Source organism: Polyodon spathula, chromosome 9, assembly GCF_017654505.1.
Source record: "Polyodon spathula isolate WHYD16114869_AA chromosome 9, ASM1765450v1, whole genome shotgun sequence".
Taxonomy (NCBI): domain Eukaryota; kingdom Metazoa; phylum Chordata; class Actinopteri; order Acipenseriformes; family Polyodontidae; genus Polyodon; species Polyodon spathula.
The window spans coordinates 39,233,161-39,251,313 of NC_054542.1; the positions used below are offsets into that span (position 1 = coordinate 39,233,161).

The 18,153-nt window shown below is 36.8% G+C and overlaps 1 protein-coding gene across 7 annotated transcripts in view; it reads left to right on the plus strand.

The window, feature by feature from the left end:
• The first annotated feature begins 705 nt into the window (after positions 1-705).
• Positions 706-18,153, plus strand: part of atp11a (ATPase phospholipid transporting 11A) — a 65,408-nt gene continuing 47,960 nt past the window's right edge. For all 7 annotated transcript variants that reach the window (XM_041259475.1, XM_041259476.1, XM_041259480.1 and 4 more), the window contains exon 1: positions 706-1,182. In XM_041259475.1, the coding sequence (XP_041115409.1) occupies positions 1,144-1,182 (39 nt within the window). In that variant the 5' untranslated portion in view covers positions 706-1,143. The remainder of the gene's footprint in view (positions 1,183-18,153) is intronic.

Sequence of the window (18,153 nt, forward strand, 5' to 3'; positions counted from 1 at the left end):
TTAATATGTTATTTGCAGTAGTTGTACACGTCCAGTAAATTATAACACATTTCCATTCATTTTGATCTAAAATCAAATATCTATCTGTATTCATAACTCACTTTTTAAATAAATAATCGCAGTTTAAAAATACCGTTATGTACTTCACAATACATTCACCGTGCTACACTAGACTATAGCAATGCCAGAATGACACAGTGAGTGCCAAACAATGTAGTTAAAAAGTGCTCAACCCAAACCTTATTAGCCCCAGTAACACTGCAGTTTATTTCTAATTCATTGCCATTACTTTCTTTAAAAGTCAGAAGGTACATCACTGGTGAATAAGCTGTGTGCAGTACAGACAGCAAACATTCGAACACTGAAAAGTCGTGATTTAACAGTATACATATATGCATGCATTAGACTCTAAAACATTAAACAACCGGTCGTTTCGAGTTAGGTTTATAACACACAAAGTACGTCATCCATTCTATCTGACTCTTATTTTCCCGATTGTGGTAACAAAACAGCACCAATAAATCTAATTCCTGCCAGATGTGATCGGACACATAGTAGTCACTCTGCCGACAATTACGTTCTATAACAATGTATTTTCAGTCGATATTGTTACACATATCCAATACTCTGTAGTCAGTGGGTGTGACAATGAAGGGCGCAAGCGCACACGACTTCTCTGACGTACGCTAGAAGAGAAAAGCTGCCTGAGCGGAGCGACAAGACAGGATAACACAGGCACGGGAAAGGTGAGAATGAGGGCAGGACTCGAAAAATAAAAAAAAAGAAGAGAAGAGAAGAGAAAAACACAAGGAAAGAAAAGAAACAGACACAGACAAAAAAAAAAAAAAGTCAATACAAGAAAACAGTGCGGGTTTTTCTCACGACCAAATAAATACAAACGAGAGGAACCAGAAAACTATGAAGCACACTTATTAATACCTATCCAGAACCCACATAAAGAAAAAAGATTTAAGAGAAAGGACATTGTAAAGTCTCTCCTTCTTCGCATTGATACCGGTGTACTGCCAGCCACAATAGCCTCATGGATCTTAGAACAGAAAGAAAAGATAGGTAGCGTTTCAGCGTTTGAAGAACATTTGGAAAAAATATATAGCTACATATATATATAAATCAGTGGGAAGAATGGACTGCAGCCTGTTGCGGAGTCTTATTAATAGATACGTAAGTATAATGCACATGTATCTGTTGTTACTGTGTTACAATATACGTCAAAGTTGTTGTTCTACTATGTTATGTTACCCACATGTTGATATTTCTAATCTGGGTATTGTATTCTGCATTTCAGTTTAATGATAACGGTCCAGTTTCTAAGCGTAGGCTACCAATGGCAGGTATTTTCTTTCTTTTTTTTTAAGTTTTTTTGGTTTGATTTATTTATTTATTTATTTAAATTTAAAACTGGTTGGTGGGTAAAATGGTAATTGTGTTTATAAACATCATATGATGTCCATACTTAACCGCAAGTAAGAAAACGCGAAGTATTTCAAGTAGGAGTCAACAGCACAGCATCGTGCAAACTAGACTCCCAAGGCGGATTACACAGCGAACCCGCACTTCCAGTTGTGTTTTTTTTTTTATTTGTTTGTTTTGTTTTTTGTTTATTTTTTTATCTTGGTTTTATTCAACGGAGAGCACAATTAAACCAGTATCTACTGAAAAGATACTGCTGAAAGCCAAGGGTGGCTTATGTCATCGTGCAGCAGAAGATCAACCTGTTGATGTGTAATGTATTGCAAGATTTACACCAATGTGTGTGTGTTTTTTTTTTTTTTTTTTTTTTTTTTTTAGAAATATTAGATGTACTTTATCATTTGGTAGTGAAAATATAATGTAGCATTGTTTTGTAAATGGTGTAAAAGTAGTGTGTGCCTGTATCAACTAACCCAAAAGATGAACAGTTCATTGGTGGAATCCTGGACATTCATTCAGGAAAATTTAAATTAGCATGCATGTAGTAGTCTGCAGGTGTGTTTGTTTAGCTTGAGACTGTGGCCAGTCAAAGAAGGGTTCAGACACATTCCAGAATGGTTGAGGAGAGCCCAGTCCATTCTAGAATTTGTCTGGAAGCTTGAACCATTCCACCATTTGGATTGTTTCGCATGAAATACATAATTTTAAATCAAATCAAATCATATTTGTATTTCATACACAAAGTATCTCAGAGCACACATAATCCCAAGGCGTGCCAAGTACACAAAGCTGCCAACAAGTAGACTATTACATAAAAAAAAAACAGTCTTAATGTGTTGAAAACAGCAATTCAAAAAATGATACAAAATGTGGTTTTAATTGTAAAAGCAACTGTCTGTATCAATAAAACCGGTTTGACACAAAAAATGTAACAATATTAGAATTAAAAAATGCAGTTTAGATTGTAAAATAGGAACACTAAAACAGAAAAGTTATTTTATAAAAATACGCTTTCAATCTTGACTGAAAAACGGAGCCGGAGAACATTGCTGTTTTAAAGGGGGTAATTATCACAGCTGTAAAAACATACTAAGATTTATCTTTGGAAAACCATTTTTTCTTGCTTATTTTGCTTAAGAACCATGTTTGAATGTAACCAACTTTTTCACAGTAGAATCGTGATCTGTACATTTAAACAGTAGTAACCATAGGATATATGGTTTATTCAGGGTAGGTATGATCCCTGGGGTAAATCTGGCAGTACTTAAAATAGATTTGAAAACTGGATTTTACCCTGCAGAATCAGAGTTGCCCTGAATGACTCTATATAGAATGTTGCTCATTTCAAAAAGGGGACTGACAGAGATATACAATCATTTACTGTACATTGAAAAAATTGGTATGCATTATATTAAAAAAAAAATTAGAAGTATGTCAGTGGCAATTGTTTTCTATTTATTTTTTTTTTAATTTAGTGTGTCCAATTATTATTTTCCCCCTGATTTTTCTCTCAATTTGGAATGCCCAGTTGCTTTTCCCCTCACCACAGCAATTCCCCACACAGCTCAGAAGACCCAAAGATTCAGAAGGTGTCCTCTGATCCCATGACCCAGCCAGCTTCCTTTTTCACCCAGGAACTCGAGAGCAGATGTCAGCAAGCTACCAACCTCCGGTGGACAAAGGCCAGCCCTGCAGATGTCTGCCGTTTTGAGCTCACTGGGCGCCTGGCCAGCAGGGTTCGCTGTAGCGTGATGAGGAGAAACAGTCCCTGCTAGTTTTGCTACCCTAACCCACGGGAGCACTAGACAGTGCGACGCTCCCTTTGGAGTCCCCAGTGAAGACCGTCCTACTTCGCACAGCCAGGACGCGAACCCGCGCTGTGCGACTTTTTACTTTGTCAAGCCTGAAGATTGTTTGTATTTAACTGCGATTAGATTAACACATTTTATTCTCTAACTACCATTTATTAAAATCAAATTGACAGTTTATTTTATAATTTAATGACAATTTTTCTAACGTAGTGGTTTTACGTTCTACCAGGCACTCAAGGGTTGAGGATCTATGAACAGACATTAGTTTGATATGGAGTGTGATAGCAGATGAAGTGCCAGGAAGAGTCTTTCTGTCTGGTTATAGAGAATTGTGTGGAGTGGATTGTGTTGCTGCTTTGCTAAACATTTGTTTAAAATGATAGCTTACTATCCTGTCAGTGCCATCCTCTGTTGCTTAAATTGACATCTTTATTGAAATGTTCTCACATTAGTATAATACATAGATGTATGGAACTGAAATATACACAATAACATTGTCGGTAAGAAAAAAATATAGCCTATCAATGAACTGATTAATACATGCTATAATTAGCTAACTGTACTTGGCTATGAACACAGTAAAAGAGGCATAATTGAGTTATCAACACTTTGTGTTTAATCACCCTGATTTTGTAAGGTTTAGGGAGCTCATGATAAATTCAGCTTCACTTATGGTGATCAATAAATATTTGTTTTGGCTCATAAAAACAGCACGGGACATGAGCACTGTTGATGCTTTCTGAAGAACAGTTTTGAGAATCCCACAGTCTTCTGAAATCTCAAATTGATGAATCATTCATCAAATGTTTATTGTATTGCTACAGCAGTACACTTTGGGGGTATTGGTTCAACTCAGCACTATTGTGTAAGGCCCTGTGGGATTCTATGCTATTATATAGGTGAGTCCTAGTGTAAAGTGCAGGGGGAGTTGAGAGTGGCCCTTTTAAGTCCAATGAACTAAGCGACTGCTTGGAAAATGTTGATCATCCGTAGAGATGGTAATAAAAATAACTGCTCTGGAAATGTGCAATTATAAGACTGATCTAATCTTTTTGATACATGGCAGCCAGGCTGACTAGCAGGGCATTGAAAGTGATTTGCCACAATGGTCTGCAGAAGGGACTTGCACGTGTACTGTGCAGTCACATCCTCGGATTTAATTTCTGACACTTGGGGAGATGACTCGTAATCCTTATTGCATAAAGACAATGTAAAAGGGACACCTAAAAAACACCTGCATCAGTATTTAAGCTGATCTTTGTATGGTACTGTAGCTGGGGGCATTTTAAGAGGGCAAGATAATGTTAATCAAGGCACTGTGGAACAAAGCGCCAGCCATTTCCTGGTGCACATTACCAGTACACACATTACTCAAGTTAAAAACCGGTTTGTAAAAAAAAAAAATATTTGTAGATTTTTAAAGCAATAATGCACGCGTGCACACACACACACACATGTACACTGCTTTTGAATGTCTGTAAGCCTTTGGAGATGGAATTAAATATTTTGTAACCTTCCTACTGCTAACTTTGCCTTTTATGGCTACACAGTGTATAGCCTTTATAAAAGCTTGTTATTCCAGAAGATAGATGGAAAGTGTACAGTGTAATATCAGTTCCTTGATTTAAATTCAAATTGTATCGGGCACTCGGTGAGCCCACTTAAAGCTGCTGTTTCTCACAGTCACGCTTAGTTGTGTGCTGATGCATTTCCTTGGTGTATGTTTACTAGATTTTTCCTAAGCTTAACCTTTTGTGCACTTTATCAGAAAGCAGTGAATAATAGTCACATGAGGAAACATGTAGCCGGTATTCTCTGCTAAATCAGAGGCTGCTGCAATCTCAAACAATTGGGCTTAAGTGTTTTGATAGATTCATCACATTTGCAGGCACACACAAGTTGTACTTAAGGCAAATGGAGCCTGATCTGTGCAGTATACTCAATATTTATCCATTTATGTTGTGTGCTCTCTGTCTGTGTTTTCCTCTAGTGCTGTATCTTTGCACTGTTTTGTCAAAATGGAGGAAGCATTTGTCGTTCCAGTTTGTAGTTTTTTTAGCAGTTCTATGTAAATTGCACTGAAGGAAAAATGTTGGTAACTCTGACCCATTGGTTGAGCTGCTAGGAGTCAGACAAGTGTGTAAGCTGTAACCTCTATTTGAGTGTATTGTCAAACAAATGATGTACTTGGTCCTTCATTTGCTTTAAAACTGTTTTTATTTTAGATGCATTTTAGAAGGTCTTGAAGCTGCAGTGTCCCACAATGATGATGTTCGCCTAAAATATAATTTCTGTTTACTATATCATTCATAGTCTGACTTATGTGCATGAAACCTGCTATGCCCTTTTTTTCAAAGTGGTGGTTTGCTGTTATACTGATATCAGAAACAGATGCTATTTTCAACGTCCCCTTATAATGTAACAATTCGTTATGTAAAAACTGTTTTTAAAACTTTGCGGTTTTAATTACAGCTTCAGGTTTCTGATTTAAAAAAAAAAAAACATGCCAACTCAGTGCTCTTCACATGACGTAGTAGGATGAGAAGTGTGTTTGTGCTTCATCTGATGTCTGCTAAGAAATAAATAACAATAAATATAATAATGTGCATGTGCTTAAAAAGGTAGACTTCCTCCTGAGGGCATTGTCTGAATGTAATAATAATAAATAATAATAATCTTTATTTTTATATAGCGCCTTTCATAGTGGACCACCATCACAAAGAGCTTTACAAGATACGAGACTAGGGTGTGTGAACTATGCTTCAACTGCAGAGTCACTTACCATAAATGTAAGACATTTAAACTTTCAACACGTAAGAGTAGGAATTGTGACCTATAATAAAGTGGCACTGGATGATTTTAAAATGATATACATTAAATCCATACTTTTTCTATTTACAAAAATATACTGAAAAAAAACATTGTGAGTATGGCCATGAAACCTTTCTACTGTAAAAGTAATTCTGTAAGCACAATAGTAGAGAACATTTAAAAACACAAGAAGGCTGGACTAGACACTTCAGCAAATGTCGCTTTGTTAAACAAGGGGTGGGGGATAATAAAAATTCTACCTACAGAACTTACTGTACCCAGCTGTTTTAAATATAGATCTATTCTTTTTTTTCTAGGCAGTGATGTAACAATTGTTTTATCCCATTATACTTTGTAACCTTTGAAAACTGCAGTTGTCTCCCCTTCCTGGGGTTTAAATGTCTGAGTCACATTTGCATTCTGAAGAGATGTCATCACATTGGCTAATTCTGAACGATTACATGGGAAATAGACTGTATTCAATTCATAAAATAACTACAGTGTACGGTTACTGGAGTAAGGCTATTACAACAACTGCTCCTGTAAAGTATTTGGTAGTGCTGATCTGCTAAATATATTCTGAAGTACCGATTCTGCTTGCTGTATCAACTATTCCTCTAGTCTGAATGGGGAAGTAAGAATCTTGTTAACCTGCTTCCTGCAGAGGATTACAGACAGTTAGTCTTTCTTGCAAGAGTGGTTCCTGTAAATTATCCTGCTCCTTGACACTTTGTCATCTGCTGAGGCCAGTGAATGAATATCCCCCATTCCCAAAGGCAGTAGGTTTCATAAAATGCTTAAAATCAGAGGTACAATGAGGAAAAATGTATGGGTCCCAACTGCTTAACTTGTGTTCTCATTAGTAAAACGTAAATGCTTTTTATCGGTAACCAGTGTTTTTCCCGTTGTCACTTTTTTCCCAGCAGAGGATATAAGTTGATCAAATCAGACCCTCATGGGCAAGGAAGGAGCACAAAATGATGAAAATCTTGCTCAAGCATGAATCCCTCAAGATTTATCATGTGCATTTCTTTGTATAAGGACTTTTGCCGAAGTAACAAAGTTAAAAGTAATTATACTGTGAACGGTCCAGTAATTACCAGTAATTGCTTTTCAATAAATGTAATATGTGACAGATGAAAGCTGATTATACAAAGCCCTGGAATATCTGGAAATCAGCTGTAAAATTTAAGTTTAGCTTAAATTAAAATAATACACCTAGTGTAATTTCAGAACTGTGGCAAACCGTTTTAAACACTGCATCCTTAAAACAGTGAATAATTGTTTTTTTAAACTAAGCTTTATTTCTGTGGTTCTCAGACCAGCTGTCTGCTAATCAATCTTGAATCTGACTAATCAATGTCTGCCCTTTGAGTTTCAGTCAGTGGAGTTTTAGTACATTTATTCAAGGACGCTTACATCAAGAAGCTTAACAGAATTATATATATACACTCTTCCTTGCTGGGCATATGTCACTGTTTCATGTTAATTTATTTTTGTAATACCTTGAGAGCCCCCTTAGTGAAATTTAATAAAACTTGCTATGGATGTTATCTGAACACCAGTTTTTGACACAATCTGAATTAAGTCAAGATCAAAATCTTCCACAGGAGTTTATTTCTTCTCATTGGTTGGGCTAATGAAGCCTGGGAACTGGTGCTAACTTGGAAACTTGGGTATTCTTATTAAGAAGTTCTTCATCTTGAAAATGTAAGACATGGTGGTTGATACATGGAAGGTTATACAATGGCATTTATGACTAACTTTGTTTGTGGCATCTACAATATATACTGTGTAACAACCGATCTCATTTAGAAATATTTTTTGCATTCATGCAAATTTAACAACCCAATGACTGTGAAAATCGCATGGTTCCAGATCACGCCACATTGCTCAGTGGTTACGTGTCCTCTATCAATACTTGGTAGGGAGATGATTTTATGTGCATACCTTGTTTATTGTGTTATAAGGTTTCTCTTATAATAATAGATTCCGTTTGTAAAACATGATCTGAACAATATTTACTGCACTTCAAATTTAAGTGAGAGAATGCCCCCAGTGATTGTGTTTACCTTGCTTTCAAAGTGTACTGTGCTTTTGTTCTGTGAATGTATCTGTTTACCACTCTAATGCAGGTTGCTATGTGAGTCAGAGGTTGTGGAACTGTAGCCCTGTCATCCCTGCTACATTGTACAATGAGAGAGAACTGCCTTATGGAACTAAAACTAGACAATTGCCTGATCGTTTTAGAGCCACTTTGAAAGGCTGGTCTTGAGGTAAAACTAACCCTTGCTGTCTTGCAAGTCCCAGACACTTTAAAAGTGAGACGTCCTCCTTTTTTATTTTCAAAGAAGTGGTGGTGAGGGGTGGGAGTTGAACAGCCTTTCACCTCTGGAGGCCAGTGAGGGTGGCATTCATTTCAGTGTTAACGTGTGACAGAGTACATTGAACTACGAATTGGCAGACATTTTTATTTAAGGAATTATTTAATTATCTATACTACTTTAATTACTGTAAGTGGGGAGGTTGCAATACCGTTAATATTTGCTTAAAATGTTGAAATGTTGTTTAAATTAAATAGGAGCTGTCCACTCCTAGTACTATAAACACAACAGTGTGTTTGCAGTATCTTTTCCTTTCTTGTCTATCATATTTGAATATATATTGTTCACCCAGTATTTTTTTGGAAGACATGAAATTGTATTTAAGGATAAATCTATAAAGCTGCATCAACTTCGTTCGATTTACAGACTGCTGTTTTGCTTGTGCTGAAGCTACAATGTGGTTAATATTTAATGCTATGAACATTGTACTTAAAAGGGGATTATTGAAGATCAAAAGGAAGTTACAATGTCTTCCTAAATTATTGACAAATTTAAAGGCATAATATAGTTGTTGGCCTTGAAGCAGCATAGTTTACCATAGAGCAGTACATTTCATTTAGACATGCTGCAGCTTGTGGTAAATGGGTTTTAAATGGGTCGATTTCCAGTAAGGGACTAAAATGTTAAGTAGCTTAGTCTGGGTTAACCCTGATAATTTGTCTCTAGGTACCTTTGTGACAGCCAGAGTACAGGATTGGCAGAACCTCTGTCTTACCACCCAGGTGTGGCTGTCACAGGCGTGGGGCATGCGTTCAGACAGTGCAGTGTGGGTTAGAATGCTTTATGAATATCTTCGTGCTGCCAATACTTTAACTTGCATTAGGGTCAGCATCTTGTTCCACAATAAGTGCTAACATCATAACTGACACCCTAAAACAGTCACTCAACTGGAGTATTTGCAGAATATTAAATATCCTAACCTTTAACCTTCAAATGTTCAAATGCAAGCTAACCTCATTGCTTTACAAGAACCCATGTGTCATAGAGACACCAAAGTGAACAATTTACTTCCTGTGGATACAAAGAAGTCTTGATCCCTGATCCGCTCATTGAGCTAACTTGTTTCATGGTTGACAGCGAAGTTAATGAAGGGCAAAAGGGTGGGCCAGTATTTTAGCCAGTGTGACAACATCGAAGGTGAAACTTCTAATAAAAGGCCTCTGTTTCATCCAAGCAAGGACAGTTGGATTTCTGTTCATCATTGCTTTCGCAAAATAACTGGAGCATAAAATGACTCTTGTCTAAAAACATTTGATTTAAAGTCATTATAACGAGACCAGATTACTTTTGCTTTGATAATGTTGTGACAGTGAGAAGCCAGGAGTGCTACACCAATGTATACCGCTGCTAGGCTGACTGTTTTTCACACTTACTGTTGCATGAACAGTAAGTGCCACAGAAAACATGTTCATTGTCATAGCATTAATACTAAAAAATAACTTTTAGTTTAATATTCCCAAATATTAATTAAAAAGTTATGATGAAGACATGCAGTGCTGATTTTAAAAAAATAAATAAAATAATAATACTTACAAACTTTTCTATTTTATTTTAAATGCTCAAAGTTGTTTTTCATACTTGTCATTTGAAATCTTTTTTTTTTTTCATGTGGAAAGTCATTAGCTATCTAAGCATCAAGGCTGTCACATTTATGTGTATTTTTGTAACCATATATTTTTTTTTAAATGCAGTAAGCCCAATGGAAATGATACACAGGCTCAAAGTATATACAGAATTAAAATAAGTTTAAAAAAAAAAAAACATATATAACAATAATGGATTGCATAAATAAACCATCTGGCATGTTGCAAAAAGTTATGTGCATGTGTTCTGATAGAGCAATATACTTGTACAGTGCTTGGACATGGAGATGGCTGATTCAAGTAAGGTGCAGTGTTTTTTGCTCGCATACATGGCCTCCTTAGTTAACCAGTGCTTCCACACTGCACAACGATGATGATCATTAGATGTTCTAGAAAAACTAACTACGCAAACTAACAATAAAAGCCAGGAAACTATACCAGCAAAACAGCTACAGAAGTACACAAATGGGTATTTTAGCATGGTATTGTTTTTCCCTTAATTAGCACATGAAGGAAAGAAAGGACAGAAAATTACAAAAAACAACTTAATTATCCCTCAGCAAAATTATTCTGGTATGAACTGGTGGCTGCATTGGCACAGCTGGTGGCGAAATTTATGAATACAGTTATCAATAATTCATCACTGGGGGAATGCATGCATCTGAGTTACAATTTCTCCCTTCTTATGTTGTCTTTTTTTGTTTTTTTTAATAGTTTTCTCAATTTTACCCCCTTCTCCCCAATTGAGATATCCACTTCAGTTTGGCTTACCCTGGTCTCTGTGACAGAGAGATAGAATAGCTGAAAGGTGGAAGCCAGTTCTTTTCAGTGGGTTCTTATACCATCCAGCTGTTGCATCTGACACAAGAAGGTCACAGGCATTGCTTTGAAAGGGGCTGATGGCTGACAGTGGCTGCACACTTTTTTTTTTTTGTTCCCATCAGAGATCCCTTGGACGAAGCACAGCGTGTTCTGTATTTCAAAGAATAAATAGACTGAACTAAGCACCCACTGGAATGTGTTTGCATTCTTGTTGAGCATATGGCTACAATACTGATTTCATTCTCAAGGACCAGGGTTGGAGATTAATATGCATAACTCCAGGCCTTGTCACACGACATCCTTGTTAAACCTTTGATAACTATGCGGTATGAACTTCAAAAACAGTTTCTTTTATTTGTTACTTATTTACTTATGCTGCATCAGCTTTATTTTAAACGAAATATATAAAGTCTTTACTCTCCAACCTTGCCTCATTTATTTTCTTGACTGATCCACATATTAAATATGTACTGCTGGCTCAGCTCATAGTGGAAAATTAAATGCCCCTCGGGAAAACTATTGTTACCTCCAGGGTGCCTGTGGCTTCGGACATTATAGCCCACCGTCGCTAACAGTAGTCTTCCCTCGGGACAATAATTTTCCACTATGATCATCCTCTCCAGTCCATATATAGTTTTTTTTTTTTTTTTTTTTTTTTTTGTGTGCTACTGCTCAGGAGTGCTTGTTTGTATATTTGCATGTGTGTAGTTTAAGAACAACAATGTAATTACATATTTAGAAGTTGGAATAATTTGTTTAGACGAATGGAAGGATCATTTGACCAGCGTGTGACATTGGAGATGCCTCCAGCAGAACAGTCTCCATTGATGCTTCACAGCATAGGTTCCAAGCGCACTTACAGCTGGGGGTATCGGTACTTAGGAAAACTGCAGAAATGTTAAATGTGCTATGGCACTGCCGACCGTGGACGGGAGTTCCCAGGCGGCGACTCACAATTGGGCAAGCAGTGCCTGGGCAGGGTGGGGGTTAGGTTGTCTGGGGAGTCCTTGGCTCTCCACACACGTTTCCGAGCACGCGAGTGCTCGTCTTCGTCTATACCAAGTTAGTTCAGGGGTTGCATCTCTGTGGCAGGTTGAACAATTGGACATTCTAAAATTGGGAGAAAAATTGGAAAAATGAATAAAAATAATTGTTAAAAATTAAATTTAATACAATTAAAAAAAAAAAAGTATGGTTTGTACGCTTTATGTGCGTTAATCTCATATGCTTGCTGGTTTATCCTAAAATAAAAATGGCAGTGTATTTGTTCTCTGGTATTCCCTGATGTTGCTTTACATTTTTTATATACCAACATTAATTGAAAAGCACTAGCAAATACATTTGGTTTAACAATTTTATGTTTTGGTTTTTAATCTCCAGTAAAGAATTAAGATATAAGTATGTGCTTGATTTATCTGTGTTTTTAAAATGCTGCAAGCATGGTTGTCTTGTGCTGCTTGGTGCTTTTCCAAGTTTTTTTGGAATAGAACAATCCTTTAAATGCATTTTTAATTAAGAGTTCTATCATGCTGCGAGAAGAGTTTTTAGCTCTTCTTATTATTTAAATTAAACGCATAAACCATTTGTGTGAATGTCATTTACCGTTTTTAAACTAGAGCTTGTTTTAACCATTTACTGCCCTGGCTATGTTCCCATGCCTATTTTCTCAATGTCAAATATATTGGGCACGGGGCAACAAAGGGTTAATATGAAAGTACACTTTACTCGATTCATGCCAGTATTCATGATGGTTTGCATTCGTTTCATGTTCAGTTTTAAAGTATAATGCTGGTCAATGTCTTAAGATAAGATGCTACATTTTTGGTTTAATATTAAGTGCACTGATGTTTTGTTCTTCATTTCCTATTTAAATGCTTTCACTTTTTTACAACCTTCCTCCTATATTGTCTATCACACCATAATAGAGATAACATACCATACTTAGTAACGCGAACCGGTATTTTAATATAATTTTGCATTTAACTTTTGTGTTGCGAATGCCAATCAGCTGGTACCTTTTATACAGGTATGTGACAGTGTGGTGTAAAAATGTACTTAGAATATCTCTTGTGCATTGTTTAGAAGTCTGATAGTGGACTGTAGCCTGACTCATTTGCCATTAGTCAGAGCACAGAAAAAGCATAGACACAAAATAAGAAGGCTGCAAGCTTATTTTCAGTCTGCAGAGTTTGGAGCTGATTACCTCCTTCCTTTAGGAAGGCTGCTATTATGGCAGGCAATATCTTAAGATCACAAGCCGTGTAAATATGTATGGCGTAGCTTGTTTGCATTTTAAATTGTAGCTGGCCAAATGAGAGAATTATTGTCTGTAGTGCAAGCAATAAAAGGTATTTAAGTCAAGAATAATATCTTAGTGTTCAGTTCTTGTTTTTTAGTTTATTTTCTCCCTTTAAAAAAATACAGATTCTAGGTTAAATCTTCAATCTTGTTATGGAATTACCAGACCTCTGAAGGGGGTTCCACCTGAGTGCTTGTTGTTGGTAGATAGCATTTAATTTTAACACCTTGGCTATTACACCTTTACCTCAGATAACCTCCCCTGGTAATCTTGTATATTGCTTTAATAGCCACATCTGACAATGTTAGTTATAGGTTTAGCTGTGAAAGACTATACTGTGATAAAGTTAAGATTTCCTGGCAGGAAACTCATTTGGAATGATACTGACATTTTATTGGTACCAAGGTAAGGATTGAAAGCTCTTGAGAGTTTAATGTCAGAAATTGTAGGTGGTTTTTGTTGATTTTTACTGCTTTCTAGGTCTTTCTCCAGTATTTTCATGCCAGATTAACTACATTAAAGGATCACTGAAAGATACTTCCTCCCAACCCCTGCCCTTCAGTTTGATGGACTGTCCCCTATCACAGCCAAGCAACAGAGAGACTTCAGTTCCAACTCCCTTAGAGCATAGGGAGTGAGGGTGTTGGCAAGGAGAATATCGAGCCTTGAGAATCTTTGACACCCGCTTTAAAAATAGTCAGCTTCTGTTACACACAGCACACGCTGGTCTGACAGAGCTGGAGCCTGCTTGCTTGCATGCATGAGGAATTCACAAGTACTGTATGTGCAAGAAACCCATCCAAACAAACTGAAAGGCCGCTAGTTGTATGTAATATGCCGTCATACAATATGTCCAGAGCCACTGCACTTCTTCCTTTACATACCGTATACTTGTCCATATTACTTAGGGGTAAATTGGATTAACCTTTTCCTCACTGGGATAAACCAGAGATTTATTTCGAGCATTTTACAGCACTGGGGAATCGGCCTGGATTGCATCAGCCACCTGGCACAAATATACTGTAGATCTAAAGTCACTACCGTCGGTCTTTAATCCGTCCAAAACACTGAATTACCTACAGGTCTTGGAATGTATTTGTAGCAATTGAAAATGAATTCAACTTTAGCTCTGCAAGACATTATCAGTGTGTGATTCATTTTTCAAGACCTTTTTTTGAATCCCCTTGTGGTATAGTGAATATCCATGTGTTTCTTGGTAATCCTCCTATTTAACACTGCTTTCCTGAACAACTGGTCCCCTTGTTTCAATAAGTCATGAAGCTATCATGTGATAGCCTGGCACACACATTAGCCTGAGCACGTGCCCAGGGAATAGAACATGAAGTTGTGTCCACAGGATCCGTAGCCAGGAATTGTTTAGCTGTTTGGAGGCCTTAGAAAATGTAAATAATACGACTTCTAATCTGTTAAACAGTAATTTTGTAGTGTTTTTAGCAATCCTGTATATTTAACATCAGGAATGCAGCCCCTAAAGTGAAGTTAGTAGACGGCATGTATCGGAGTCTTTGCTTGTGGAGTACAGATGCAGGGGCTGCCCAGTAATTGGACCTGTCAGATATACTCAGGAGCCCAGGCTGTGAATTACTACACCTGACAATTCTGTACCCTGCGACTAGGTGATGTACAGTTATTGCCGCTTGTTGTTGGGCGCAGAATGTTTAGTGCTTTTAAAGTTTGTCTAGTTGTAAGTCTTGTATGTAAATATATCTGGCAATAATCGGACCACAGAGGAACCCGGTCAATACTCTTGTATTTGAAGAAAATGCATTGTTTCGCAAATTTAAGACCCCTTTCTGTCTGGGTTGAATAGAATATGAAAAACTGAAGGGATGTAAATTGACATTCACTTGTAAATGAATGTACAGCATCAACAGTTGTCCAGGAAGTAAGAGGCTTTATTTTACTGTATTTAAAACTTTCCGTGGCTGAAACGTGGCAGAGTTTTTGTGCATCCCTGGTGACATTGTTAACAGATCTTGCTCCGTTAAGATTGCATTGGATCAGCAGGGACGTTCTTTCTGGAATTCATTTAATGGTAAACCGTAGCTCCAGTTTCACTTACCCACTGTATAAGACCTTACTGAATCCCAGAAGTTTGTATTCATTCATTCATTTTAATCCTGAACACTCCTATTGAGGCAGAACATCTTATTTTCAAGAATGTTTTATTTGCTTTATGAATATCGGGATGGAAATAAATCACCCATTGCATATTAGATGTTTTGATCCCTTCCTGGTTTTACGAGGAGTTTAAGACACAATTGAGGTTGTTACCTATTTACAAACCACTAACTAAGATCGTGCAACAGTCTCTTGAGAGAGACAGGAGGTTTACCGACAGACTGGAGAATTGCAAACATAATACCGTGGAACATTACCTATATGGTAACAGTATCCTGGGAGACAGTCAGAATGGTTTTAGGAAAGGACGATCTTGTCTTACTATACTGCTTGATTTTATTGAGGATGCAACATCGACAATGGATAATTGCAAAGCATGACATGGTTCATTTAGATTTCCAAAAAGCTTTTGACAAGTCCTGCATAAAAGAAATTCTCAAACCTGAACGTAGTAGGGATTCAAGGGAATGCATGCACATGGATTAGGGAGTGGTTAACATGTAGCAAACAAAGTATTGACTGGAGTGAGGTAACGATTGGGGTACCACAGGGATCAGTATTAGGTCCTCTGCTCTTCCTAGTCTACATTTAGTGACTTAGATTCTGGTAAATTAAGCAAGCTTGTTAAATTTGCAGACAACACAAATACAGGAGGAGTGACAAACACTTTTGTATCAGCAAAGGTCATTCAAAATGATCTAGACAGCATTCGGAACTGGGCAGACACATGGCAAATGACATTTTAATATAGAAAAGTGTAAGGTACAGGCCACAAATGTCCATTATAATACCATATGGGAGATACTGAAATTGAAGAAGGAATCTATGAAAAAGATCTAGGAGTTTATGTTGACTCAGAAATATCTTCATCAAAACAATGTGGGGAAGCTATAAAAAAGGCCAAAAAAAAAATGCTTGGCTATATGATGAAAAGTGTTGAAATTTAAATCAAGGGAAGTAATGTTAAAACTTTACAATGCATTAGTAAGGCCTCATCTAGAATATTGTGCTCAGTTCTGGTCACATCACTACAAAAATGATATTGCTGCTCTAGAAAGAGTGCAAAGAAGAGCGTCCAGAATTATTCCTGGTTTAAAAAGCATGTCATATGCAGACAGGCTAAAAGGCTATATTCAGTCTTGAACAAAGAAGACTACACGACGATCTGATTCAGGCATTCAGAATTCTAAAAGGTATTGACAATGTCGACCCAGGGGTCTTTTTCAACCTGAAAAAATAAACAAGGACCAGCGGTCACAAATGGAGAATTGATAAAGAGGCATTCAGAACAGAAAATAGGAGGCACTTTTTTAAACATAGAATTGTGGAAGTCTGGAACCAACTCCCCTATAATGTTGTTGAAGCTGACACCCTGGGATCCTTCAAGAAGCTGCTTGATGAGATTTTGGGATCTATAAGCTACTAACAACCAAATGAGAAAGATGGTTCGAATGGCCTCCTCTTGCTTGTAGCCTTCCTATGGTCTTATACACTGTGGCTAATCAAGCTTCTATTAAAACTTGGAATGGGTGAAACTGCTATGCAGTAGGAGTATTATATTCATCTGTGGAATAACAATTGGTAACTGAGTTTCGCAAATTTGAAAAACTAATATTCATGAAACTACTGAACAATTTTAAATGCCTTAGATTTGCTGGCAGGCAAACTGATTCATTGCCAAAATGAAAATGCTGCAGGGTAACTTCGAATTTTGCATGCTGATTTGAACATTGTTCTGTGTTTAGCCAAGTTCCTTACCTCCACAGCTGATTTTACAGCTTGCAATGAACACAGAGACCTTTGACAGCCCATTTCCTGATAAGTCCTATTTTGAAAGACCTCTGCACTGATGTTAACATTTTGATACCTATAATTCCTAGAATTTTCTTAGAGAACAGTGGCTGTTTTAGAAAGCTTGTTGAAAACATTAAAACACTTTACTTCTCCTGTGTGTGTTATGCTAGTGTGCCTGATGATGGATTCAACTTCACAAGGGGAACATTAACACATGTCAAAGGCTTCTTCCTACGTTATTGTAATTCACATAGCTAATAAATTATTTCTATACGTCTTATCTTTAGTGGCCAGGAATTATATATGCAAATCTTGTGGTTTGAAAGAAGTACACATTGTCGTAAATCTCAGTTACTTCCTATTGGAAATCATTTTCACTTTATATATCGTAAACGGGGCATCACTCACGGTCGTTCATTTGCCCCTAATAATCAAGACCCAGGACACAGAAATTGAATTTTATAAGCGCTAACGTGCTATTTTTAATATTTACGCAAAAACTAACAAGCCTAGCTCCCATTCGGAGCACTAGCTAAACATAGGATCTTCCCTGACTAACACGGGACAGCTAAGCTGATTCCCCATCCACAAACCACAACAGACAGATTTACACAATACCTTTTTACGGTTGTACACACTCACAACCGGGCTGTTGACACCACAGCGGCCCTGAGCAGACTGACTGCTTTCTTTTTAAACCCTGCATCTGGTTCTAATCATGTCCAGGTGAGGGTGATAATTCCACAATTAAGTTCAACAAACATGCATTTGTACATGTTTTTAGCAGGGAAGAATCTGAGGGAGACCTTATAATATCTTACTACTATATATATATATATATATATATATATATATATATATATATATATATATATATATATATATATATATATATATATATATATATATATATATATATATTAATTTTGTGTGTGTGTGTATATATATTAGTTTGCAGAAGTATTGACCCCCTACAAGTAATGTCACATGTTTTTTTAATTACAAATAATTTTTTTTCAAAGTAAAAAAATTATTCAAAGCTGTAGTGGTTAAACTGAACACTGTTATATCAGGAG